Raw genomic sequence first — 24,729 nt, 5'->3', positions numbered from 1 at the left:
TACGTCTTCTGAGTTGCTGCAGAATCACTATTCATTTTATCAGTTGTGTTTGTATTTATTTAATATGGTTGAAGGTTATCCTTTGCTTCACAATATATATGCTATTGATTTTTTTAATATTCACAATAAATGTCAACCCATGAGAAACGACCATTTAGATTTTTTCTTTTTATTATTTGTGAAACAACCTGTACACAAAGAAACGTCAGAAACAATCTCCAATTTCCCCAGAATGAATCAAACAATATACAGCCAACCTGAGCATCCAATCAATTACACCTAAAACAGTGTAAACGAAAAACAGTAAACATGTAAACAAGCTGGCCAAATGGATCTGGAGCAGCAGCTAGGGTTTGCTGTCTGCCTTCCATGCACAGAGTAGTATTTACAATGCTTTACTAGCGTGTTAAACAATCACTGCATGTGCAAGCACAAAAAAGCAGAGTCGAATTATACACACGCACACAGAGACACACACACACACACACATTTATTGTGGAGCAACACAGAAAGGTAACCTGGATAGTAAGAATACATTTCTGCCAATTTCCGAATCTGTCTGGCACCTGATTGGACAGCCCTCAATGCCAACCGATCAGTCGGCAAGGTGAGCAAAGCCAATGGTTAATTGATTTTACAATTAGTTTCCAACTCAGTTCTGCGTGATAAGAAGACTGATCCTGTTAGTTTGAAAACAGCTCAGTAACATGTGACTGGCTACACAGCGTAGCCAGTCAGTGACCAGGAGAACACCAGACTCACGCATCACATGAACGCCAGTGTCATTATGAAAAGGAAATAATGGCACACTGTGAGATAGTCTTTGGGATTTGCCTGGATAAGGGTTTAACCAAGATAGTGAGGCGGAATTATCAGCAGTCAATGCAAAGTCACTAACTGTGCAGCTTCTGTATTTTTGCCACAGTATTTTTGTCACAAAACATAATTGGTCTATACACACACGACAGCAATCAAATTCAATGGAATAAGCTTGATATGACCCATTCTGTAAGCCCGCATTAGCAGTAATGTTGTTATGAACGGTAAAGGAAGAATCATCACTTTCAATTTGTACAAAACTATTATATGAATGAAAAATATTGAGTAGTATTTTGAAAAAATATTCTTAGTAGCGATCTTTCTAGCAGCAGTTAAGAGTCATTATCAGGGTGTTAAATTGAGAAAAAAACGTACGGAGATCAAACAGAGTTCATTTGAACTGAGAAATACCATCAAGTCACCCTACGGCGTGAGACCTGATTCCAAAGACAGACATGGAAGGCACTACTCCAAATGAACAACAAAAGAGCAGGGCAAAATCAACCCCAGCATGCACAGTAGTTCCCAACACACGACTACAGTTGGTGTGTATCCTAAATATGACTAAGTTTGCATGGAGTTCACGTTTGGAGGCGCTCCCGGAAGGTATGTGAACATTTTATTTGTGTTCAAGATAGCAACCCCCCTATACTTTGTGTGTCGTTCACAGTCACTTTGTGGGCTTAGGTTCCTGGCAAATGGACGCAACACAACGCTGACACACATGTATGTACCTACAATGAGTCAGTTTCCCGTCTTGGACACGGGAGCACACTGGGCAGATTGTGTTTTTAACTCGGACGCCACTGACTCGGCCTCTCGGTGTTAGGAGTCCTCACTGGACCGCTTGCGAGACTGGTCACCACTGGGAAGCGAGAATGAGAAGCTTGTGGTTAAAATGTGAAGGGCACAAGTCTCATGGCTTGGAGAGAGAAAGAGCCGTTTAGCAGCATAACATCCATTCAGATGTTTTGAATTTTCTGATTACAACAATTAGGTTTGAGTGTTGGGCATCCTTTTATAAAATGTTGCAACTAAAGGAAAAACTGATCGGATGTCCATCACCTGCAACTGACACAAAACACAAAATCTTGACAATAGAGATATGTAAAAAGACTCTCCCTGTGATTGACGCTTATGGTAAATCCTTAAGGGGGACCTATTATGCTTTTTTGACTTTTATGATCTATAAACGTTATTATAATGATTGATAGTCATGTTTAACCATACTAAAGTGTCAAATAATGACGTACATGCATTTCAACGTATTCCCTGCTGACAGTCTGGGGTGGCTGTGCAGAGCGCTAAACACTCGGGACAACGTTTGCGATTCACTTGTTCACATTTCCGGTAAATCATCTACGTAGAGGCACTCCTGCCGCGCCCCCCATATGCCTGGTCACATCTGCCCACGCGCGCTTCAAGGAAGGTAACCAATCACAACGGAGTTGGGTTGGCAGGAGGGGGGCGAGGGGGCGGAGAAGGACGAAACCGAGCGTTGACAGAGAATGCTGAAACCGCCCAGATGAGAGGAAGGGTTTCCCGAAAATCTACATCGTTTTTTGTGCTGTGATTCGTGTCAGGTTGCGCTATAGGAGTCATTAATAAGAAATTAAGACCAGAAAAGTAGTATAATAGGTCCTCCTTAAACCAAGCAGGTCTCGTAGCTCCACACCTGCAGCTCCAGTCACTCACCGTGGGAAGCCGTTCATGGAAAGCTCCAGCTGCAGCTTCTGGTCGTGGGCGGCGTAGTGGGGCAGCTGGGACACCGTGGCGGGGGGGTGGATTTGGGGAATGAATCCAGAGAAGAGGGCTGGGGCCAACTGGGCCCACTCTAGAGAAGGAATACACGTTGATTACACCTTGATGACCAGAACGGGTTGAATTTGGCTTGCTAGTTTAGTATTAGAGACATGGAGCACATGTATGTCATGCATGTCCCCAATACCATGTATTAGGTTAAATGGAAAAGTAAAACAGAAGTGATTACACCTTTATGACCTGAACAGGTTGAACTGTCGATTTGGCTTGCTGGTAAAGAGACTAGTATTAGAGACATTCAGCTCATGTAGGTCCCTGCTTGTCCCCCCAATACCATGTTTTGGGTTACATAGAAAATTAAAACAAAGTAATGGCTATATTAGCAATGATATAGAAAAGGGTTCTAAAAAGTAATGGCAATATAAAAAAAAATGTATGTGCATCGGTCTTCTATCTGACATTCATCAGTGCCACCAGCTCTATAGAGCCGTAACAACACATGGCTGGGCTTCCTTCAGAAGTGCATCCTACCTGGCCGGAGGCTGTAGAGTCCCTTAACCACGTTGGCCATCGTTGACGGTTGGACTTGGAAGGGCATGGAATGAGCTCTGGTGAGGAGAGCTGGGCAGGACAAATACATATGTACAAATTCATAAGCGTTATATGCCAAACCAAAAAGACAAGGCGAGGTTCTTAACCTTTTGCAGGAAAGGTAATCAAGAGTGATCTTAGATAACTGCGAGCTGAACTAAAAAAATAGTCACGAGCTGTACTACTCACGCATCAGGGTCTTGACATGTTTTTCTGCAACATAGTCAGCAAACCACTTCATCAGCTCCTCTCCCAGGTCCCTGTTTAACTTTGCCTCGATGTAGAATTTGTTCTTCGAGAATCACATGGGGAGGAATAATGGTGAACTTCAGGATAATACTCACAAGACCCGCGGCTGTGCAAATGTTGTTGAATGCACTCTGCATTTCAGGTAGTAACAAAAAGGTTCCCCTAGGGCAAAGGGTTGACCATTTAGCATACCAGACCATAAATACTGATACTATCGGCTTGAAGTGGTACATACCATGTACATGAATACTGGAACGATGCATTGTAGAGATGCTGTGTATTGGCTCAGGGCCAGGTTGAAGTTCTCTATGAAGTCCTCTGGTCGACTTACCTGGGGGTCAGAGGTAGACGTGAGTTAATAATGCATTGTGAAGTTATATATTCCAATACATTTGGCTCTAAGTCGATTTATTCCTTACTTCTAGACGTGAGGAGACCTGATTCAGATGAGAAATTATTTTCTGCGTCAAATCCTTGTACAGAAGCTCTGAATGTTGCTGACACACACACTTGTAGACGTAACTACAAGAGAAAATAAGCAAATTGATTACTGATCACAATTTAATTAGTGAATTAATACCATGTATCAATATCTCACCTGTATATCTGTGCATACGAGATGGAGATGTGGTCTGTTGGCTTTTGAATCAGCAGCAGATCAATGGCCTTCTCAAGATTTGGCCAGTGGTTTTTGCGGTAATCATCTACCGCCATAGCATTTAAAACTGAAAAGGATATGATGGGGAACATTTAGCTGATTTAGGTCTAGACATCAAGGTAACGTGTGTTTCGTGTGTGTGTGTAGAATAAGCAACATGAGGGTTGACACGCATCTGACTATCTGGTAGTTCAGACAGTTGAAAGGGCGCCTTATGGATCATTCAATATGCCCATTTGATGAAAACTTACGAAACTTTGAGGTAGAGTTGGTGCTCATTTTGTCTGCACCAGAAGCGGCCGAAGCTGGGATGTCTGACTCGCACACTTCACTACCTTCGCTGCTGGAGTCCGAGTCCATTAACTGCGAGTTGTTCGTGGCCTTCGGATGATTCTTTTCTCTATTCTCTGGTCTTTCTCGCACTCCACGGGCAGGTAAGTAAGGTAAAGGCTGAGGGAACGATGACGTTACATCTGTCAGCTGGCTCTTCCTAATGTCTGTGTGGACATCCCCACCGGCGGGCGCACAATAGTTGTGATTATGATCATCACTTACTTCAAACCTGTCTTCTTCCATGGACTCCATGTTTGTAATTAATCTTATGTTAAACCTGACATATATTCCGTCAAATTGGAAATCACACTATGAAAAAAGTGCTAACTGTGTTCTCCTTCCACCTTGCTTGTGTTGTTGCCTTTTGTGGCTGTCGGAATTTTTTGCGACGTGTCGCAAAAATGCATATACCGAGAAAATAGGGTGATGTAGTTCTGTATGCGTTGTAGTTCTTTAAATATTGACTCAACTGTACCATGGCCCATATCTCAGTAGGGTTTATTTGTAAAGAACTACAATAAAGTCTGTGGGTGTGTTAGGGTAGATAACACTATGTTCCAATGGAAATGATGGATACAAGTTAATGGCAAGGTGCATATGAAAGTAAATGCGTAATCAGTGTTTAAAGAGGCTTTTTACTTATATAATAATCATAATAAACCCAATTAGACATAATGAACAGCTCTAATATGTAGAACAAAATGTATTCCCTTGAACCGTAAACAAAAAATATATATATTTAAATAAAATGGCAGGTAAAATTATGTTGATGTAGACATGTATTTAAAACACTGGTTCAAATATTCAAATATCGAGCCAGTAACAATACTGAATATTGCGGGAAGCAGGATCCCGCATCTTATAGAACAATTTACCTTTCTGCTTTATCAAAAGTGAAAAGGGCAAAAAACCTGTGACATTCCAAAGTCCTTGTACTTATTACAAGATGGTTTGAGTTTCTTAAAGATTTAAAATGTCACCTACTCTTTCAGGAGTATGTCTCATGTTAAAGAGTATAAAAATAAGAGGCTTGACCGTAAAAAGTAGCTGCCACGTCAGAAAAAAACAAACCAGTATAGCGCCCCCCCCCCCCCCCCCCCCCCCACAAGGCGTAAATGACATGTTAAAACACAGAAATAATGTATAACTTAAAAGGCTGAGGAAGTGTTCTTTGGTTTTAGATTGGAAATCTGTATTTATCACCAGGGCCACCCTTTGACTGTATTGCAGCTTAAGACAACGCATTCAACTTAAGCCACCTGGGGACGCTTCACGTCTGGGTTATCTCATAATACCTGCTCTCTCACAGGCAGCAGGCTGAGAACGTTTCCTTGGGTCATGTCCATAAACAAGATGCAGTTGCAGAAAACAGATGATGGCACATTGTGGATTGATTTTGGTGGGGTTTGTTTCACTCTGTACTCTGGGCTGCATGTTGAATTTGCAATGGATTTAAGCTTATTCTACTTTCGCAATGGTTTTTGTTTGCCCCGCAAAGGGCACGCCAACACACACCATAGATGAGATGAACTACTGCTGCATCCGTTACCCAGTAGTCCACAGTATGAGCCTTCAGACAACATATGTGACCAAACCGGGCACAAAAAGGAACAAGTACATATTTGCTGCATATTCACACAAAATTGTCGTTCTAACTCAATTTATACAAAAATGAAAAGCAAGGTTGATGAGTCGAAAAAAGAATAAAGATAAGGAGGAAGAAGAAAAAAAGACAACTAGTGCTTTGTGGACTGGGTCGTTTTTACACCTCCAGATGTGTGGAGCTCTGAATGTTGCTTTCACAAGCGTTGTCCGTCTGCGCCTTCGCCGTGCCCTCGCTGGCGAGCGTGTAGTGCGTTATCGTGTCTCTGAGGCCCGGCTGGTCGCCCGGGGCCGGCGTGGCGGCGGCGGCGTCGGCGTCGTCCTCGGTGCCGGTGCTGTCCTCCTCGGGGTCGTCGCGGCTGCAGCTCGACTCCTCGCTGTCGCTGTCGCAGGAGCTGGACGACTCGTCCTCCGAGTCGGAGTAGACCTCGGCGCCGTGGAAGATGTAGTGATTGGGTGCTTGGAAGAGGTACTGGCACGCTGGAGGGAGGACAAGGACGACAGAGCATAGAGCGTTAGAGCGTGGCGTACGGGATGGATACCGTTTACATGTCGAAGCATTTTCTATTAAGACGCTGAAATGTAACATGTTTGCACGATTCTACAGACACTTTGCCTTTCATTCATACACACTCATTCATTCATTTTCTAGCAACATGGCAGTATATTTATAGTACATCGACTACGGGGATGATGTCACAATCTAGGGCTGGGCGATTTATCTAATCATGATTGCTATTTCGATTTTAGCGTCAAACGATCACAGAACTAATATAATCGAGTTAGATTTTTTTTCAGCTGGATACATATCGGCACATTATTTTAGATTTGAACATTTTATGTTTGACCATTTTGTGGGGAATGATATTTCTAAGGCGAAATTTCAAAGTTCTCGGTTACAAAGTGTTTTTTGGGGGAGAAATGCTGAATAAATATGTCATGCTTTCAAACTCAAGAACAATCGTTTAAATAATCGTGATTTCAATATTGACCAAAATAATCGTGAATACGATTTCTTCCATAGCCGAGCCGCCCTGCCACAATCCCAGGCTTACTCTCAAGGCGCTTGCTGATCGGGCTCCTGCCGAGACGACTCATCCAGCATCTCCTGCGAAGATCCAGGTTTGAGCGGCGGCGTCTGGGCTCCGCCTCCTCTTCCTTTGGCGTGTCCTCCGTCGGGTCCTCCGGGGACTCCGCGGTCGTGGCGGCGGCGGCGTTCTGGAGGGGTTGTTCTGCCGCCGCCGGACACGGCTCTGGAGGCGCGTGGTCGGCGGCGGGGACTGAGGCCTCGGCGACCGTCCCCCCCGCCGTCTCCTCTGAAGGCGTGGGCGGCGCGGGCGCGGCGCCCCGAGCCGTCTCCTCCTGCGGCGTCTTGTCCGGTTCGGAGGTCGTCGTCGTCGTCGTCACGGTCTCCACGGCGGCGTCGTCCGGTAACCGCGGCGGCTTCTCTGTGATCTCACTGAGTCTTAAGGTCTGGTCGCACAGCTGCTCGAAGTCTCCGCCCAGCCGGTGGCAGAGCTCGTTGACGATGACGTCACAGTCGCCCAGCAGCTCCACGTCGAAGTTCAGGTGGGGGAGCTGCTCCCGGTTGATGAGGATCTGTGGCACGTCGTGAGGGATGGAGTCTGGCGGCGGCACAAGGGGAAGGCGTTAAGGGCAGTCAGTGGTCAGCTTGGACAGGCCCAGGGAGAAACACATGATGGGCTACGTTAGGGATGCTACAGAAAAACCACAACATTTGTTTGGCGAACATACTTGGGATAAGAGCGACCGGTCGCACTTTAAGTGAGGAGCCGATGACTATCAACAGGTCCACTTCGTCTTTGTCTTGTTTCATGGCTCTGTGGAACAATTCTGGAAGATTCTCTCCGAAGAAGACGATGTCTGGTTTCATGATTGCCAAGGGGATATCTGCACAGTGTGGACACCGAGGAACCACCTGCGAGAGGAAGCTTTGTTTATTTGTGCAACTCTTAAAAAGGCATGCAAATGATATGGGCATGGTTCAATGCACCCCGTTTTGTTTTTTTGCATCAGATATTTGTATGCATGTAATTTATAATTGTTGAATACAATTTGAATACATTTTGACCATTTGTGACAATGTTCAAAATGTGCGGGATTAATACATTGGTTTGTGATTCTAGAGTTACCATTATATTTGTGGATATTGAGACTCTGGGTTAATTTGAATCACTGCGGTATGACTCCGATTTTTGTTTGTGAGGGATACCTGGTTGAAGATGTCTTCCCGGATAGCCTCACAGTCAACCGAGTGTTTGCAGACCAGACAGGACGCCGTTGCAAATGAACCTGCAGGAAAAACAAGCTTATTTGTTACGGGCCCACATTACTGTAGAACATGGTTGTGCAATCGACTGGGGTCAATCTCAAAGGCAACTTACCATGGCACTGAATAATCCTTTGTACACCTGCCACTTGTTCCAGTGTGTCAATGTTCTGGGTGTAATTGCGCAAAAGCTTCTCCTTCTTATCCAGCATGGATATGAATTTGTGACAGGGTGATGGCTGGAACTGACCGGGGTAGATCTCCTGCAATAGACACATGAAGTGAAAGCATTAAGTTATAGTTATAACATTGTAGACTAAATAGATTGTGGTCATCATCCCAACGGTCAAACGTAACGAGAACGGGAATTGAAATTTGAAACGGTAACGACATGGTGGACAAACCTTGGCAAACTTAAAGAAGGGTCGCGGATCTCTTCGAAAGTATTCAATGTCAAACATGGATTGAGGATCTGGAAGATCAGGGAAGTCCACAGCAAGCCTTGCATAAATACCATCGCGGGATCGGAAGTCTGGAATTCCACACGACACAGACACCTAGAAGAAAGTTACAAAAGTTAAATCAGACAAAGTGTCCCAAGTGAACCATACATTTATGTAGAGTACAAGAGGAAAACAACATGTTAATGCCAGTACATACCCCAGCACCGGTCAACACAAGGATCCTTTTACTTTCATGGAGAAGCCTAGCCACGTCCTCTAGCGTGTTAATATCCTTCCGCTTCTTTCTTTTCGGCGGCTCCGAGATGTTTATGATGATCTGCCACAACGTCATGTCATCCAGGTCTGGCGGGAGAGTAGTCTCTGGAAGCAGGTCCTTGAGAATGGTCCTAGGATCCGTCTCTCTCATTATGTGTTGCTGAATGAAACTGTAGGAACCTGGTTAAGACAACATGACACCAGCTGTAGAACAACACTTCCCAAGTTCTTAACAGTTTTCATTTTTGTGTTATTATTTACAGTTTGTGTTGAATGGGACTACCTACCTATTTGAGGTTGAGGTGTCCAGTCGCTGGAACTTGCGTGTGAAGACCTGTCATCGTCTTCGGGGGAGTCGCCCAACCCGTTGGAGGGAAGACCAAGAACATCTGACGCAAAGCAGAGTCGTTAGAATATGGGCCGCTAACTTCACCGCTTTCAAACGCCCAGAAGTCATGTAATACAAGTTCAATCACGCAAATAAGGTTGGTGCCAAACAAATCACGAATGCTGCTTCCAAACTCAGAAAGGTCGGAAGTGTTAACATCCTAGGGTACGATTCCCACCAAAACCATTGAGAGAAACGCTCCAAAGAACACGGGTTGTGTGTCTGGAGGCATCGATACTGGTCGCCTATCTACATTTGACAAATTACCCGGATAACCCAATAGCCCTTGCGCAACTCTTGCAGTCCCACGCACTGGTAGTTTACTATATTAGCCTGCTAGCCATGGTAGCTATTCAGAGGCTAGCTGCCTCACCGGCAAGTTAAAACAATAAGTTACTTGGACAACCAGGACAGCAGGACACATGGGCTTAAACACGACACCGCGGCCACCGCCTACCTGGGGTCTCGGCGACGATCCCGAGCGCATGGTTCTCGTCTGGTTTCACGTCTGTTTTGTCCGGCTCCAGGATCAGCAGGGCGACCCCATTGTCTCCGCCTAGTGCTACTGGGGCCTGCTCTACCGCCATCACCGGCTCAACCTCCTTCTCTGCTGGCGGCGGCGGCTGCTGCTGCACGGAATTCACCATCGCCTCCCAGCTGCCTGTCGCCTCCAACACGCAGGATATATGCTCGGTCTCGGCCACTTTGAATCCATAGTTGGAAATCATGTTGATTTTGGACTTTTTTGCAGCGGGCTCCTCCGTATCAGCGGCGCTAGCGCAGGCGCTGCCGAGAATGTTCTCTCCGTCCGCCATCTTCAGCCGTGTCGCCGCGGAGAGCCGTGTGGTGGTGGAGGGGAACAAAATTCTTCTACGCTCGACAGCTGGGTTATTTGCATGTCCCACGTGACCGGCTCCCCACCAATGGCGGCCGCCCAGGGTCCACCTCGGTAGGTCGATGACGTCAAACCATAACAAAATGTGTCATGTGGTTATTTTTTATTTCCTCATTTGAGAATCAATCCAATATCTAACGAAGCAGAACATACGAATCATTGTATCACGACCCCTACTATTTCATGCCAAGTTGTTCATGCCACAGCAAGGCCAATGCGCAGAGATCATGAAAATATGCTAAGACGTCGTTTGCTTGTGTTTTTTTTTTTGCATAAGGACTGAATATTGGTGTTTACGTCGTGCTCGTCGTTCAATGACGTCAATGAACCTCATGAGTCATTCGTTTCTGACGTCTTTCCTGACATCATGACTCATCCTCGCAGCGTTGCACGCGAGGGAAAGTGAGACCACCTGATGCTGACCATCAGTAAACAGAAGCCGCAGCGAGCCGTAGCAGTCAGCAGGGATTTGATAGGTACGATCTTAAAGTAGCAAATTTTTGCATTTATACAAACATTGGCCGAGTTGAGCCATATTCTGTGCATTTTATGGAGGCCGTTTTGAACAGTAAACGAGAGGACTTTGAGGATTACTACGGGTTACTGGGTTGTGACGAATTATCTTCGGTAAGTTCTGGTTGCACAGGCCCACTCTATTTGCTGGAAGTTTAAATGTTGAAACATTTCTCACAGATTAAAATAAGATTGAAGGTAAAGTAGCCCAGAAAAAGGGCCTTTATAAAAATGTATTATACCAGCAGTGATCGCCTGTAATAGTGCGGTTTCATTATTGTTTCGGTTAATAGCCAGTAGGCTACTACTACTTCTTGATTGCGTTTGTGAAAAGAGTGCACGTGATTTAAATCGATTCCAATATGTATATTCATCTAAAATGTACTACAGACCGAACAAATAACCAACGAATACAAAATCCGAGCCTTGACCTGCCATCCTGACAAACAGCCAGAGAACCCCAAAGCTGGTAGGACATTTTTCGTAAAACAAATGATGTGCAAGGTACATTTGGGATCTGTCCATCTGTTTTAATTAAAGACTATTAAGAATTAAGTAAGTAACGTGCATGCTTAGGAGCGACCATGTGCAAAAACCATATAGGCCAATAATGTAGGCCTACCTAATACTGCTATAACGTCCTAATTGTATTTTTGTTGTGTGGGAAAAAAACAGTTGCAGATTTTCAAAAGCTGCAGGAAGCTAAAGAGGTTTTATGCCATGAAAGCAAAAGAAAAAATTATGACCTTTGGACACGAAGTGGAGTCACTATTTCATTCCACGACTGGCAAGCCTTGAAGGACTCTGTGAAAACGGTAAGTACCTCCAACCAAGAACCCCACAACCTCTCTGTATCAAACAGAGACCTTCTTTCACGTTTCACACCCCTTTTTCAGTCAATGCACTGGGCCGTGAGAGCTAAAAAGGAACCTATGTTGGAAGAGGCGAAATCTGAATTTGCAATGAACTCCCAAGCCGAAGAAATACCTGTTGAGCAAAATGCATCAGAAGAGGACTCCCATGAACCGGTGTCGTCCTTTGGTAAGTGCACATACATTATGTCATATGTGCCAGCCCTTAATTGCTTATCATCAGCTTGCACAATCATAGCAACATGTGTTGCATTTGTTTTTTGTTCATTCATTTGTAAAACCTCAAACTGTGAATGCCTTTTCTACATCGTTGTCCAGGTGTCCACCACCGTTTCAGATGGGCTTCGGACTCCCCCTCTACTCTGCTTCAGAAGTTTAGGAACTATGAGATCTAAAAGTTCATCCCAGAGTCTCTGTATGTGTGGTTATGGTTACAATTACAATGTATCATATTACAAAGGTCACTGTTATATTCAACTATAACACACATTTTGTACGTTTTAAATGTGGACCAAATTTGCTTTTTTCAGTAATTCAAGTATTGTATATCGTTTTGTATATGCTTTGAATATTTATCAGCCGTTGTTTTACTGTGGTACAGCAGGTGGTACAATTAGGCAGATGAGGGTTTAGAATATATTAAATCATAATTGTTGTCATCATTAATTATGTCGAACACTGTGAAGTGAAGGGATGTATTGTTTCCTCTCCCAGAGACATGACTCACCAATGTGTAATACAGATTGAGCAGATATATTCCATTTTGCAAACATAATTAGAGGCACTGAGTCACCTCATCAATTCAACGACGTCTTAAGAAGCGCAGCATCCTTTAGGTGGATTAGGTAAAGGTTAACAAGGGGAATAGTGTTTTCAAATAGAAGGCTTTGACTACCCTATAAATGTGTACATTTTTCAATGAATCTACAAATGTTGCATACTTGTGACAAGTAGGCCTATAAGTTTCATAATAACAAAATTATCATTCATTTATTCAGCCAAAGTGTACTGTAATAACACACAATTACTTCAGTAGGTTCATACATTTAAAAATAATCTGACAGTCATTGATAATTATTTTGATTTTCATCTAGGATTTACATTCAGTGCTCACTACAGACTTGGTGTATTGTTATATTTTATGTAAACTGTTTGTAATATGCATATAACATACTTCAAGCGAGACCTGAATGGTTCATAATGTTGCCAGCAAACCAATGTTTACTTCCATAGCACAATAAGCACATTATTATTAACATTATTAAATACAAATTATTATTCCAATCGTTTTTGTATTTTTTTTTTAGACTTTAGTATTGATTATTTACAATGCCTTTTGTCATTGCTTACGAAATGTTTCACAATATGCATTCAGATGTGTCAACCTGTAATTTATAGCACATTGGGCCTACTTGTAATTTAGGTATCCTGAAGAGCTCCGTATTCCGTCATCGTCCACCCATTTGTCATTGGCCCGAGCAGCGAATTTTGTGATTTGACTGGACGATTGTCTGTCATTCAGCGGGTGGGCGGCGGCTATACGTTTGCTTCAGCCGCCAGAGTTCATTTGAGCGACTTGAGTTGACCCGCAGTAACAGAGAAGTTCCAGCATGGCAGGACGACATTTACTCCGAGCGTGTACAGCATTGCGGTTGGTGAATCAAAATGTTGCCGTTAGACCACTACAGCGGACCATGGGCACTCTGAAGGGTAAGGGCTATAGCAACAGTACAGAAATAAGTGCAAGTGTGAACCGAATGCAGGAGGGGAAAAAAACACCTGTTGCATTCATCGTCAAAATTATAAATACAACGAAATACAGCACTGGATAGCTGTAGTGTACACGGTGTCTCAGCGAGAGGCTCCGTTTCATATCGTACATTTCTTCAAACGACTATTATTTCCGTCGCCAAATAGAAGAGCCTTACAAGGAAATATGAAATAGATTGTGGCAACCTTATTTGCCTGCCTTTTGATAAGTTCCAAATAAAAATAGGTAGGCAAGTATGACTACTACAACGTTCAAATGTAATAACAAGGTCATTCGGGATTTTACCCAGAGGCCTGTGATAGACCCACCTCTTCTGGCACAACTTGTTGATCTGGTGCCAGTAGCCTGGGAAAGGGCATACGTAGCCTTATCTATTACTGCGCCCTGTTGAGTGGTGCGTACGTGCAGCACGCTCAGCGGCGATAGAGCAGGTAAAGCAAATCGAATCACAAAGTAAAACCTATTTCACATGCCAAATGCATCATTGACGCACACGCTACAATCCAAACGATTGATTTGAGTTTTGCACTGTGGTACAAATCCAGGGATACCAACTGATGACGAACAGGCCACTGGACTGGAGCGACGTGCCCTTCAGGCCCTCAAGAAGGGAAAGGTACCAATTAATTTTCACACACACACACACACACACATACTTTGATTGCATGTGTGTACTGATATTATCCATTTCAGGACCCGTACAGCATGCTGAAGCCCATGGAGTACGCGGGAACCAAAGCAGAACCTCACATCGTCCCCTGCATCGGCGCCAAACGGCTGGTGGGCTGCCTTTGTAAGTGCGATGCGATGGGAGTGTTTGCAGTATTACCCACTGGGCATGTGATGGATTGACCAGAGGTGGCTTTACTCTCTCTCCTCCTCCTCCTCCTCCTCCTCCTCCTCCTCCCCCCCCCCCCCCCCCCCCCCCTAGGCGAGGAGGACAACACGGCGATCGTGTGGTTCTGGCTTCACGAGGGAGATGCCCAGCGTTGTCCGTCGTGTGGCTCTCATTACAAGTTGATCCACAGCGAGCTGCCCCACTGAAACGTCAGCGTCGGACCAGGGACGATCTCCAGTCTCCTTATACTTTACCACATGAACCATAGCGTGTGTGTCGTTGCTGTTCCCCCTTCATTAAAATACAAACCTGAATGTTCGAATAATCCTATATTCTTCTTTTTTGTGGAGCTCTTGGACCTAAGCTACAAAAACCTCCTCGTCAATTGAATCAGAATCTTCCTGAATCAACATGCTACCTGAAACGTGGGAAAGCCTTTACACCATGCTGCTGGAAAAGGGGGAGGTATACATCAGGGCTTTAGGTCAAATGTATGCACACAAGGACAAAGCATCAAATTATAAGTTGTTGGGAGCACATGAGCATACCTTTTAATGGTGTGCCTCTTTAACGCTGTACTTCACATCATCTGGCTGATGAGGAATATTATGACAACGTAATAATTAACTGATGGCAGTGGTAAGTAGTGATAAAGCAATGCATTCTTAGCAGTTTCAAATAATCCCCCAAAATCCTACATTTCCATGGCCACACTATTATTTGTGGCTTGTTTAATTAAGTCTTATGCTTGCTGGATTTTCTTGGCTATAAGTATTAAGTATACATGACCACACTGTGTGGGGAACAATCGTCACAGTAGGGTTTATGTGATACCTAAAAAGAGCGCCTCTGTGTCAAAGTATATACCAACGTCATCAAACTATTCTTATCCACATGTGAATAAAAGTATATCTACAATGAATTTATCAAAGTATGTATCGTTGCTAAAAACTCAATTTAGGCAAGCATCAAAATACTGCAGGGGTGGAAAAAAAAAAAAAGCAAATACCTGCACTATTGCATAATACTATGCAATTTAAGCTTCATTTGGAAGTTTCCTCTCATAAGCATATAGTGAGTTACTGTGCTTCCCCCTGCAATGTTTTCCTTGGACAGCAGGGGACAGCCCAAGACCAAGGTCCGACCAAGCCCTGGATGCTAAAGCGTTGTCCTTCCTCAGGCGAGGTTGAAGCCTTGGTTGTGATCGATGGCCTGAAGGAGCTTGTCGCGGAGGCTCTCCATGCTGGGGTACTTGGGCAAGTCCAGCAGGTTAAAGCAGGTGTGTGCGACGGGCAAGTAAAGCTGTCCTCCACCAGTAGGCTGGATCACCAGCTTCAGGCTCTTCATCCCCAGAATGGGTATGCGGTCACTTCCCGTGAGAAATACTGCATACAAAACACGCATGTGGTGTTGGTATTCATACTGTGCCAAACAGACATGCTAGAACTCGTGTTAGGTCTGTAGTCCTACTTACATAAAAACTGTTTCTTCTTTTCCAAAGGTAGATTGTGGAATACATCCCAAAAAAACTTGATGGTAGGGTGTTCAGCCCAGTATTCGCCTTTGTATTCAGTCGTCTGAAGGTAGAATTAATGCATTTATTCAATACTCATTTTTGACTGGTTGGAGGTTTTTGAGGTTGAGAAAAGGACAAAAGTAAAAGTGATGAATTTACTCATGTTTGTACTTCGGTTGCTTTCGATACATAATTTTAAAAGCCAACTTAACCCACATAAAAGCGTTAGAAACCACGGCACTAGTACTGTACTATAAAACTGTTCGTAGATATTATCAAGAAAAAATAATCAAGAGCGTCAGTTTCTATTTTTATGTCAAAGGAAGAAGTGAGTTGTGTTTGATACCCTTTCAAGTTCCTTCCAGTCATAGTTGGTGTTGCCAATGACCATGGCCTGCAGTTCATTGGGCTGGAACAGCTCCAGAACCTTCCCACCACACACTTTGTGGAACCCTGCGTGGAAGGACTCAAACAGCGGGGCCACGGAGCGGTTGAACACGTAGTCCACATACGCCTGGACAAAATCCTGCCTGTGGGCAGAAGAGGGAATAAACAAAGTGCAGTGAATGAATCATTGGCCCAACAGATTGGATCAAAGTCCAAGTGGGTTAATGTCAAACATGCATAACAATTTAGCACGTTCGTTCTGGAGAGTGAAACTCTTCTGCTATAATTCAAATTTATTATCCAGAAGAGATTAAATATGAGTCATTTAGAAGGCAATAAATCAGCATTTACAAAATAGAGGCGTTGTAATAAAGGCACTTTTTTGAGAAAGCTTAAGATTTAAAAACAGACCAGAAAATTACGATAGGAAATGGAAAGAATGCAAAGTGTGGGCCTTTACCTGTTTGATTTATTAACATTGATATCGTCCCCGTTGGGCACGAGTTCCAATACTTCAGTTGCCCCAAAGTTTTCCTCTGTGACCTGAAAAGCAGTGAGTTTGCCATTTTCAACCGGGCTTCAAGAAATACCCATCTGTAAAGCTCTATCATTTCACTGTAAACCTAGGCGCTTAACCTACAGTGAAGTTTAGACAGAACGTATCCTCAAGGTCATCTTCTGTGTAGTCCAGGAGATGCTGCAGACTCCTGGTGTAAAGGGAAATAAGAGAATGGATGCCTTAAGTACACTGTCCTCTCCCATATCAGAATACCAAGGCCCAAAAAAGAGCATCATGGTTACACTTTGACAAAAGGTTCGGTAAAAAGGAAAAAGGTACATTCAAGTCCACAAACAAGGGCTAGTTCTGTAACCTTACCTTCCCACATCCGGCATCATCTCCTTCAGGTCGTCCAGTGTTGGGTTCCGCTTCAGCAGCTTCTTGTAAAGGGCCACGGGGAAACTGAGCTCCACGATAGTCAGGTTGTAGATGGCCAGGCCGCAGACCACACCGATGAGATGGAACAGGTCGATGTCCTCGAACGTCTGCAAGGAACCATACTCTTCAAGGATGTGCATGTTTTTTGTGCACAGAGTCGGTGTAGCAGTTACCAACTCAATCAATAAGGCCAACGCATCCTGGTCGTCTAAACCAAGACATCACATACATTATGGCCAGATCTGGCTTTGGTGTTCCAATGCTTACCTTATTCGAGAACCAAATGAGCCGGGACTCCTCGTGGTAACGGAACATCCCGTACTTGGGGTCCAGCAGTTCCCTCATGATGAGGAGGAAGAACTCTTTCCTTACGCCGCCCGCGTCGACCGCCTCCTCTCCCACGAAGATGACCTGCCACGAGCAGCGGAGCAGAAACACCAGCGTCACATTGATGTTATCCCCGTACACTAGGCCTGGCCCGAATACGCAATTTCAAGCTTCGGCCTCTAGCTTAATGGCTTGAGTGTCCTCATACCTCAAGGCAGCCGTCAAGGAATATTTGCTACCGGAATATTGGAATAATGTTTGAATATCCAAAACTAACGAGTGATGATTCGTGCGTTGATGTGAAGTGTCGATGTGAAGCATTCTCAGACGTCTAGCTCCCTTGCTTATATATTGACGAAATGTAGCTTAGCCTTCTAACCGCAGTCCCCAAGTATGCATAGTAGTATATTGCATTTACATTTTCTCATCAAAATAAAATGAATATCCGAATACTGAATTGAGATCAGAATACCTACCTAACCAAAAACCTTAAAAAAAAAAAGTATATAGATAAATCAAAGCGGTATTCCATACAAATAACCCATAAAGGGTTGTTGTAACTTTTAGAGGATTCAGAAACACATCTTGCCATTGTTACTCAAGTCACCCCCTATAGCCCCTTCAGGGGGTTGTTGTAGTCCACGTTCTTATCTCACCTTCAGGGGCTTCTTGTAGTCCACGTTCTTGGACTTCCGCAGAACCTCCATGGTGTCCTCCACGATGTTCTCCCTCCGAACGATGAGGATGAGGCAGGGGTTCACCGACTCCACCACGGGCATGAACATGGAGCTGTAGTTCTGCCTCTGGGCCTGGTCAACTGCCATCTACACGTTGGTACACAACATCTTAATGTGTTATCGTGCCTTTTTTTTTTTTTTTTGGTTATTTTGTTTTTCGGTTTCTGTAGCACTTTGAGATTATTTCACGAAAAGTGCTTTACAAATAAAATGTATTATTATTACTATTATGATTATTATCTAGAGACAGCATGCACCACAAATCAACCATAGCCGTCATCTCCCCTGTGGTACTACAGCCAGAGTCCTACAGGTAGGGTGGGTTACCTGCATTTGTATGACGGCGTCGGTCTGAAGCAGGGTGGTCTTGGCCTGGGCGTCGAACACAAAAGGATATCTGCACAGGGTGACCGAGCCCTCGTGGCCCTGTCGATACGACACACAAAGACATCAGAGTCATCTGAATGAATCGTGGACGTAAAAATGCCAGTTAAGGTGAAATATGCCATCTAACTGGTCATGCTAAAAATGTAATATTGAAATAGTTAAGCGACAGGTTACAATGTAATGGTCAACTTTACAAAAATGGAAGGTGTCTATGTATATCGGTCTGTCTGTCCATCTGTCCCATTGATTGTCTCGTGTAAAGTTGTTTGGAAGAGCATTTCTCGACAACGCTGCAAGCAGCAATACCGGAGTCCAAGCATCAGCCCGTTCCCAAAGTGCCCATTTTGATTTGGTACTGCCCTAGTGTTATTAAAGTATTCGCTATGAAAAGTCTCACCTGGGGAAACATCTGCTGCTGGATCCACGTGACATAGTCGTTCCTGATGTCTATCAAGTCGTCCAACTCGTGGATGTAGAACTTATCATACTGGATGATGTGTCCCGCCCTCTCGCTGACCTGAGAGCAACACACGACATCGTTCAGTTTCTAAAGATGTTGCGCTGCTGAACACAGGACACACCGGTGGTACGCGGTGAACGAACGCAGATCTGTCTCCGCCGCCCACCGCGTGCAGGATCTCCAGGAGCCGGAGGGACGTGTGCAGGAAGCAGGTGAAGATCCTCTGCTCCGCCTGGGGGATCCCCACCTTGTGCATCTTCAGCAGGTACACCACCACCTCCTTGTACAGCCCCACCAGCCTCTGGAAGACCGTGGGGTCCAAGGCCGACCACCATCTCCCTGGAGTACAAAACACAACAACAGTGCTTGAGATTGTTGAGCTCCCAGTCCCTCCCCTCCCTCCACCCTGCCCCCCCGAACTCTGGGCTCTGAAACCCCCTCCCATTCGCCCCCAAGAACCCTGGACAATTCACTATTTTAACTTTATTGTATATATACAGTTTTCTGCTGCCTACCTTTGAACCTTTTACCTTTGAATTATTTTTGCACTATTCAGAATTTATTTTGCACTATTTAGAATGTATCGATTGTAAATATTACTTATTTCATTTCACCTAATTTTCTTATTGCACCGTGGGTCAGAGACAAAACCTCCATTTGTCCGTCACACATTTTGGAATTGACAATAATGCAGACTTTTGACTTTTGACTTTTTTTTTGTTGGCAAAAGTTTGGATAAAAGTCAGCGACGGAATGAGAGAAGCCAAACGTCCCTAATGGACCTACCCAGGACCTACCCAGGACCTTCAGCGGCGCGTCCTTCAGGCTGACGAGGGCCTTGGCGAAGGGGATGGCCAGGGTGACGTAGGTGCTGGGGTCCCTGAAGAGAGGGCACTCGGGCAGGCTCAGGTAGAGCCTCAGGGCCTCGATGTCCGGGGGAGAGCAGCCCAGCCGGGGGATCAGGTTCTTCTCCAGACTCGCTGCGACCTGATAGGACAGGAGCGGGGAATTGCCTCTAAAGTCTACAATGAAAATGACCTGTTTTGCCAACTCAACCATAAACCATAATACTTGTGTGTAATTCACAAGGGTGCAATGTTTAAATGGTGTATTGCTTGGAGGAGATGATGATGGGTCATTTACTGGGTTTTGGACATTTGTTCCATATAATTATCATAACTATTATTAGTTCTAGCAATAAAAACTAGTAATCCATGATTACACTTAACAGTGGGAGTTGCTTACTCATGTTAGAGTAAGCAACTCACTTGTAGAGCAGGGGAAGATTAAATGCAACTACTCGCCATTATTCATTTACAAAACTGTGGCGAGTCGATCCGAAGCAAGCACCACAAACTCGGTTGCCCCTGAAAACGTACAAAAATCGAAATAACTCTAATAAAAATGTGGAGGCATGCATCGCCATGTTAATACAGCTTGTCAGAGCTGTATTGAAAAGTGAAAGTGAAAGTGATGAAAGAGACCTCGAAATTGGGGACAAAAAACAACAAGGGACTAAGATGAGTAACCCAATAAGCTTGGGTTATTTACCCCTAAAAAGCATGCATTAGGTCCGAGCTCACCTGTTGAGCTACCTCCGGGTGGTCTGGCTGGATCAGTTTGTGGTACATGAGCCGGGCCATGTTCATATCCACCCCAGAACATTTACTGCTGGTGGTGTAGTGGTCTGGATGGCTGTGGAGGACAGAGACGTTCGTCATCCGCTCAGAATCAAGCACACATTACTTTGTTGCACTTATAAATGCATCGCAATGTTCAACAACATACTGAACTGCCTTGTTTAGAACGTGATATTAATGAGATTACCTTGCAGCCAAAAAGGATCCATTGAGGCAACTTGCTGAGGAGAACACCAGGTCGATTTCACTGTAGGAGGTTAGAGATTGAAACCAAAGAAAACGATTAGAATGGAGCCACATTGACGTAGTTTGTGACATTGTTAGCAGAGTAGAACAGGTGAGGTCTGTTTGACCGAGCTCTTACTTGGAGGTTTCCTGAGGGAGTCTTCCAGGTGACGGACTCAGCCATTTGTCTATTAGCTGAGGAGTCAGTGTGCAAATTGTCGTGCTCCCGTTCTTGATCCTCCCATTGTCTGGGCTCTTGCGGTCCTAGGATTCATGAAAATATACAAACATGCTTATAGAGTCTATAAGGTCTATGACACATATATAAATATATAAAGATGATGAACCTACAACTGTAAAATTGTTGTACAAATCAGCAGAGTCGTAGTGAGCGAAGCTCTGGTCCCCGCCTGCATAGATCCTCTTCACGCAGTAGGCCTGCTTTGTGCCTGCAAAACAAAACAAACAACCCCACAAAAACCAACCAATTACCTCTCTGCCTGGAGCTCCAGTTAATTGAAGTGCATGCACCAACCTATTCAACTAATTGACCTGCCGGGATGGGTCACCATAGACCAGTGTAATCACCTTCATCTGTGGTGACGGGGCCGTTGGTGTCGGCCCAGGAGCCCTTCACAGGTGCGGGGCTTTTCCTGTTGCAAGTGGAGCGTGTCCCGAGCTGCCCGTTCCCTCCCAGGCCGAATGAGTCCATCTTCCCAGTGGAGGGAATGAACGCCAGGGTGTGTTGCCTTGAAGAGGCGAGGACGAAAAACAGATTTTTTTTACGGCCTTATTTGATTGATTGATTTCAGAGGCTTTCAATGAAGGGTGTGAATCTTTAGAAAATATTTGATTTAAATCCTAGACCCCCTACTTTCAATCTACGCTGCTCTGGTTGTTAACTTACTATTTCTGATGAATGACTCATGACTCACACAAAACAGTGTGCAGGAATAGCTCATGTAGCAACATGCAAATTAAATGCATGATTGGGATTTTACCTTCCACATGCAATCTGTGTGACTTCATTTCCCATCAGCTCAAACACTTTCCTGGGGTTGATCTCATGATTCGTGGAATTGTGTCCGAGCTGTCCATAACCGCCTGCTCCAAACGTAAACACACCTCCTTCCTGTAATCCAACACAACCCCTATGTTATGTTACAGGTATGAAAGGATTGCATTATGCAACACCCTAACTTGGTTATTGGAGAAGGAGGTGACTTTCTGTAAAGATTCCAAACCAAACAAGGAAACTTCTTGATGAATGACAAAAGATGACAAAGATAAATGTATCTATTCTTAGAGTAAAGGCTCATAATGAGGAGAAATCCATCCTCCACTACACACACTACAAATGTAAAACAACTATCGCCGAAATATACAATATTACAAAAACATTTATTAACCATATGCAAATATGGCACATTTTTCCACTCAGCCTCAATGCAGACGACACAGTGCTACCAAAGCGGGGCTCACCTTGGTCAGTGCGGCCGTGTGGTCCTCTCCACAGCACACGTATATAACCCTCTGAGACCTCAGGGACTTCAGCAAGGTCGGGCTGTGTCGATCTGAAACCCACCTTTAGAAGATTAGTTTGTCATAAAAAAAGCTGATTGATTCTCTCGTGACTTTAGATTGCGAAAATTAGATCGCGAGCGGTTTGGTTTACCATTGTTATCGTTGAGGCCCAGTTGTCCGAACTTGTTGCGGCCCCAACCGAACACAGCTCCCGACTGGGTTAGGGCAAAGCTGTGAGCGCCTCCTGCCGTGACCTGGGAAAAGGGAATGCCCTGTAAAGACTGCACGTGTTGGGGTGTGGGAAGGCCTTGCCTGTCCGTTCCAAGCCCCAGCTGTCCATATCGATTCTGACCCCAGGAAAAGACTTGGCCGGCTAGACATAAAAAATAATGTGAGGTAGATAGAGAAAATGAACAGGAGTGAGTCAATTATAAATGTACAGGAGAGAATAACCTCATGGTTTAAGTTGCTACGCTTACCTTTTGAAAGAGCGTGGGAATGCCAGTATCCACAGGCTACCTGAGTGATTTGTACGTCTGATAAACTCTTGATGTTTCTTGAAGTTGAAAAGGAAAAACTATTATGATACAATTATATTTGAAGTAAACAACAACAGTCTTACACTGAATAATGTCGATGCTGGGAAAAAGGGTGCACCACAAAGAAAAGTAGGATCAACCTTTCTGTAGAATGTGATAAATGGGCAAACAAAACATTAAATAAATAATGGCTTCATGCCAATAAGAACAAATTAGATTACCTTGGCACACGGACACATTCTTCAAAGTTATTAAGACCCAGTTGCCCATCAGAGCCCAGTCCCCAGGAGAAAACCTGTGCCTTGTCATTCAATGCAAGCGTGTGGGATTCTCCACAGGACACAGCCACAATGTTCTGCGCATCCAAGGCCACTACCTGTTCTGATGGACAACACAAATCTTAACCAAAATGCATGCATGACTGATTTTGTAGCGTCCAGGTGTCATGGTTTCAACCAACCTGGCTTTTTTCGCGACCTATCGTGTCCTAGCTGACCCAGGTCGTTGCAGCCAAACGTGTAAACAGTCCCATCTTCCAGCAAAACAGTGGTGTGTCTTCGGCCGCAGCCCACGTCACACACCTGCTTCCCGTGAAAGAAGTCACATTTACGAGGCTCTATGACTATCTCCTCGTCAATTCCACCCAAACCCAATTGCCCATAGGAAGCATTGCCCCAACACAACATTGTTGTTCTGTCCGTTGGCTAACCACACCAACCGGGTATCCGATTATCTGGAAAGAAATGACACACTTTATGTGGCTTATGCGTTTAAAAACTGGATGCAGACAAAGATTTTGTTGTCACCAAAGATAAACAGTGGCTGTTTTTCTGCTTACATGACATGTAACCATCATAATAAAAAGCGATAATGAATGTTCACTATACAACTGATGAATTGAACCATCTGTGTGACTGTACACCGTTGCTAAACCTCCCAAAGCTAACGAACTCGTTTCATCCATTTTGCTGAAGGGCACTACAAGCATGTTGACACTTGTACCAAGTCCCAATAGCCCATTCTTCCAGACATATTTCACCTGGCTGTAGTACAGTGGTCTTAGTTAGCTCAATCATTAACAAACCCCACCACCACCACCGCAACAGCCCTCAACACCAGCCCAGTGGTGGAACTTTGCTACCTAAGTTCACTAAGAGGTGACAGCGAGTCCCTTGTAAAAGCAGGTCTTACGTGAACATTACCTGTTGCAGTAGGTGAGCCCAGCGGGTTAAGACAGCTAGCTAACATTAGCTGTCTTGCAGCTTTATGGCATGTCTTGCCACAGTCAAACTGTTATGTTCACTCTCACGTCACGTGTTAGCCCCAGCGAGTCACAGCAGAGCATGGTATGCTAGATATGAGATAGTATTCGCCCTGGTCGCTCAGAGCTATGAGCCATGGACGATCTAACGCCTAAATTGGGGACTCCAGCTCTGGTGTCCTCCTGTCAACAGCAACTGGCACAAGTGCAGCCAGACGAACGTGAAGCTAGCGAGAGAGCGGACACGCGTGCGCATTGGGTTCGTGTCCCGTTTACAGTAAAGGTTCTTCATTCAAGGTTTGTATTCATATCTACGGGTCAAAATAAATGAACACCATAAAAAAATAAAAATATGTTCATCTTAATACAATTAGTCTTTATTTAAATAATGAAAATGTTTATATATTTCCGTTTATATTTTGACCGCTTTTATTTTGAAGGTAAAACTAATGTGCTACAGAAGCAACAACACTGCTGCAAATACTTGACA

The 24,729-nt window shown here is 44.4% G+C and overlaps 5 protein-coding genes across 6 annotated transcripts; 2 read left to right on the top strand and 3 right to left on the bottom strand.

Annotated features, from left to right (window-relative positions):
• Positions 1-153: 153 nt before the first annotated feature.
• Positions 154-4,807, bottom strand: cacul1 (CDK2 associated cullin domain 1). 2 transcript variants are annotated; one of them, XM_060074077.1, is made up of 9 exons: positions 4,634-4,807; positions 4,330-4,528; positions 4,019-4,145; positions 3,840-3,942; positions 3,656-3,751; positions 3,361-3,463; positions 3,112-3,201; positions 2,515-2,653; positions 154-1,684 (listed from the first exon to the last, which is right to left on the bottom strand). In XM_060074077.1, the coding sequence occupies exons 1-9, from the start codon at positions 4,661-4,663 to the stop codon at positions 1,645-1,647; spliced, it is 927 nt and encodes a 308-aa protein (XP_059930060.1). In that variant the 5' UTR covers positions 4,664-4,807; the 3' UTR covers positions 154-1,644. The 2 variants fall into 2 exon arrangements, with proteins under 2 accessions (XP_059930060.1, XP_059930059.1); XM_060074076.1 differs by having other exon boundaries at positions 4,330-4,806.
• A 219-nt stretch (positions 4,808-5,026) lies between these two features.
• Positions 5,027-10,339, bottom strand: sirt1 (sirtuin 1). Its single transcript, XM_060074059.1, has 9 exons — positions 9,868-10,339; positions 9,310-9,411; positions 8,964-9,202; positions 8,708-8,860; positions 8,419-8,566; positions 8,247-8,326; positions 7,769-7,952; positions 7,069-7,638; positions 5,027-6,493 (listed from the first exon to the last, which is right to left on the bottom strand). Exons 1-9 carry the CDS (start codon positions 10,223-10,225, stop codon positions 6,174-6,176), a joined length of 2,154 nt encoding a protein of 717 aa, XP_059930042.1. The 5' UTR covers positions 10,226-10,339; the 3' UTR covers positions 5,027-6,173.
• A 57-nt stretch (positions 10,340-10,396) lies between these two features.
• On the top strand, positions 10,397-12,974 carry dnajc12 (DnaJ (Hsp40) homolog, subfamily C, member 12). Its single transcript, XM_060074081.1, has 5 exons — positions 10,397-10,932; positions 11,209-11,287; positions 11,494-11,633; positions 11,715-11,859; positions 12,009-12,974. The coding sequence occupies exons 1-5, from the start codon at positions 10,855-10,857 to the stop codon at positions 12,083-12,085; spliced, it is 519 nt and encodes a 172-aa protein (XP_059930064.1). The 5' UTR covers positions 10,397-10,854; the 3' UTR covers positions 12,086-12,974.
• Positions 12,975-13,240: 266 nt separating this feature from the next.
• Positions 13,241-14,624, top strand: LOC132473807 (cytochrome c oxidase subunit 5B, mitochondrial). Its single transcript, XM_060074084.1, has 4 exons — positions 13,241-13,400; positions 14,007-14,077; positions 14,155-14,254; positions 14,393-14,624. Exons 1-4 carry the CDS (start codon positions 13,301-13,303, stop codon positions 14,503-14,505), a joined length of 384 nt encoding a protein of 127 aa, XP_059930067.1. The 5' UTR covers positions 13,241-13,300; the 3' UTR covers positions 14,506-14,624.
• Positions 14,625-14,817: 193 nt separating this feature from the next.
• Positions 14,818-24,488, bottom strand: herc4 (HECT and RLD domain containing E3 ubiquitin protein ligase 4). Its single transcript, XM_060074056.1, has 24 exons — positions 24,181-24,488; positions 23,439-23,711; positions 23,200-23,359; positions 22,919-22,995; positions 22,591-22,812; positions 22,398-22,489; positions 21,917-22,047; positions 21,504-21,664; positions 21,267-21,364; positions 21,055-21,179; positions 20,878-20,937; positions 20,634-20,745; positions 19,848-20,037; positions 19,217-19,389; positions 18,988-19,107; positions 18,531-18,629; positions 18,123-18,290; positions 17,407-17,550; positions 17,080-17,246; positions 16,843-16,909; positions 16,663-16,745; positions 16,162-16,345; positions 15,774-15,876; positions 14,818-15,684 (listed from the first exon to the last, which is right to left on the bottom strand). The coding sequence occupies exons 2-24, from the start codon at positions 23,662-23,664 to the stop codon at positions 15,476-15,478; spliced, it is 3,171 nt and encodes a 1,056-aa protein (XP_059930039.1). The 5' UTR covers positions 23,665-23,711; positions 24,181-24,488; the 3' UTR covers positions 14,818-15,475.
• Positions 24,489-24,729: the final 241 nt, after the last annotated feature.

This window comes from Gadus macrocephalus, chromosome 15 (assembly GCF_031168955.1).
Source record: "Gadus macrocephalus chromosome 15, ASM3116895v1".
Classification (NCBI taxonomy): domain Eukaryota; kingdom Metazoa; phylum Chordata; class Actinopteri; order Gadiformes; family Gadidae; genus Gadus; species Gadus macrocephalus.
This window is presented reverse-complemented; position numbering and strand designations above follow the sequence as displayed.

Coding starts and splice junctions, on each gene's coding strand:
- sirt1 (XM_060074059.1), bottom strand. CDS start 10,225: ATGGCGGACGGAGAGAACATTCTCGGCAGCGCCTGCGCTAGCGCCGCT. Junction 9,412..9,867: donor GATCGTCGCCGAGACCCCAG/GTAGGCGGTGGC, acceptor GCTTTGCGTCAG/ATGTTCTTGGTCTTCCCTCC. Junction 7,953..8,246: donor GGGAAGACATCTTCAACCAG/GTATCCCTCACA, acceptor TTCCTCTCGCAG/GTGGTTCCTCGGTGTCCACA.
- LOC132473807 (XM_060074084.1), top strand. CDS start 13,301: ATGGCAGGACGACATTTACTCCGAGCGTGTACAGCATTGCGGTTGGTG. Junction 13,401..14,006: donor GACCATGGGCACTCTGAAGG/GTAAGGGCTATA, acceptor GTACAAATCCAG/GGATACCAACTGATGACGAA. Junction 14,255..14,392: donor ACGGCTGGTGGGCTGCCTTT/GTAAGTGCGATG, acceptor CCCCCCCCCTAG/GCGAGGAGGACAACACGGCG.
- dnajc12 (XM_060074081.1), top strand. CDS start 10,855: ATGGAGGCCGTTTTGAACAGTAAACGAGAGGACTTTGAGGATTACTAC. Junction 10,933..11,208: donor GTTGTGACGAATTATCTTCG/GTAAGTTCTGGT, acceptor AATGTACTACAG/ACCGAACAAATAACCAACGA. Junction 11,288..11,493: donor GCCAGAGAACCCCAAAGCTG/GTAGGACATTTT, acceptor GGAAAAAAACAG/TTGCAGATTTTCAAAAGCTG.
- cacul1 (XM_060074076.1), bottom strand. CDS start 4,663: ATGGAGTCCATGGAAGAAGACAGGTTTGAAGTAAGTGATGATCATAAT. Junction 2,654..3,111: donor ACTCTACAGCCTCCGGCCAG/GTAGGATGCACT, acceptor TTCCTTCTCTAG/AGTGGGCCCAGTTGGCCCCA. Junction 1,685..2,514: donor TCCATGAACGGCTTCCCACG/GTGAGTGACTGG, acceptor CTCGCTTCCCAG/TGGTGACCAGTCTCGCAAGC.
- herc4 (XM_060074056.1), bottom strand. CDS start 23,664: ATGTTGTGTTGGGGCAATGCTTCCTATGGGCAATTGGGTTTGGGTGGA. Junction 20,038..20,633: donor ACCCGGAGGTAGCTCAACAG/GTGAGCTCGGAC, acceptor CTGTCCTATCAG/GTCGCAGCGAGTCTGGAGAA. Junction 16,910..17,079: donor ATGATGCCGGATGTGGGAAG/GTAAGGTTACAG, acceptor CCTTTACACCAG/GAGTCTGCAGCATCTCCTGG.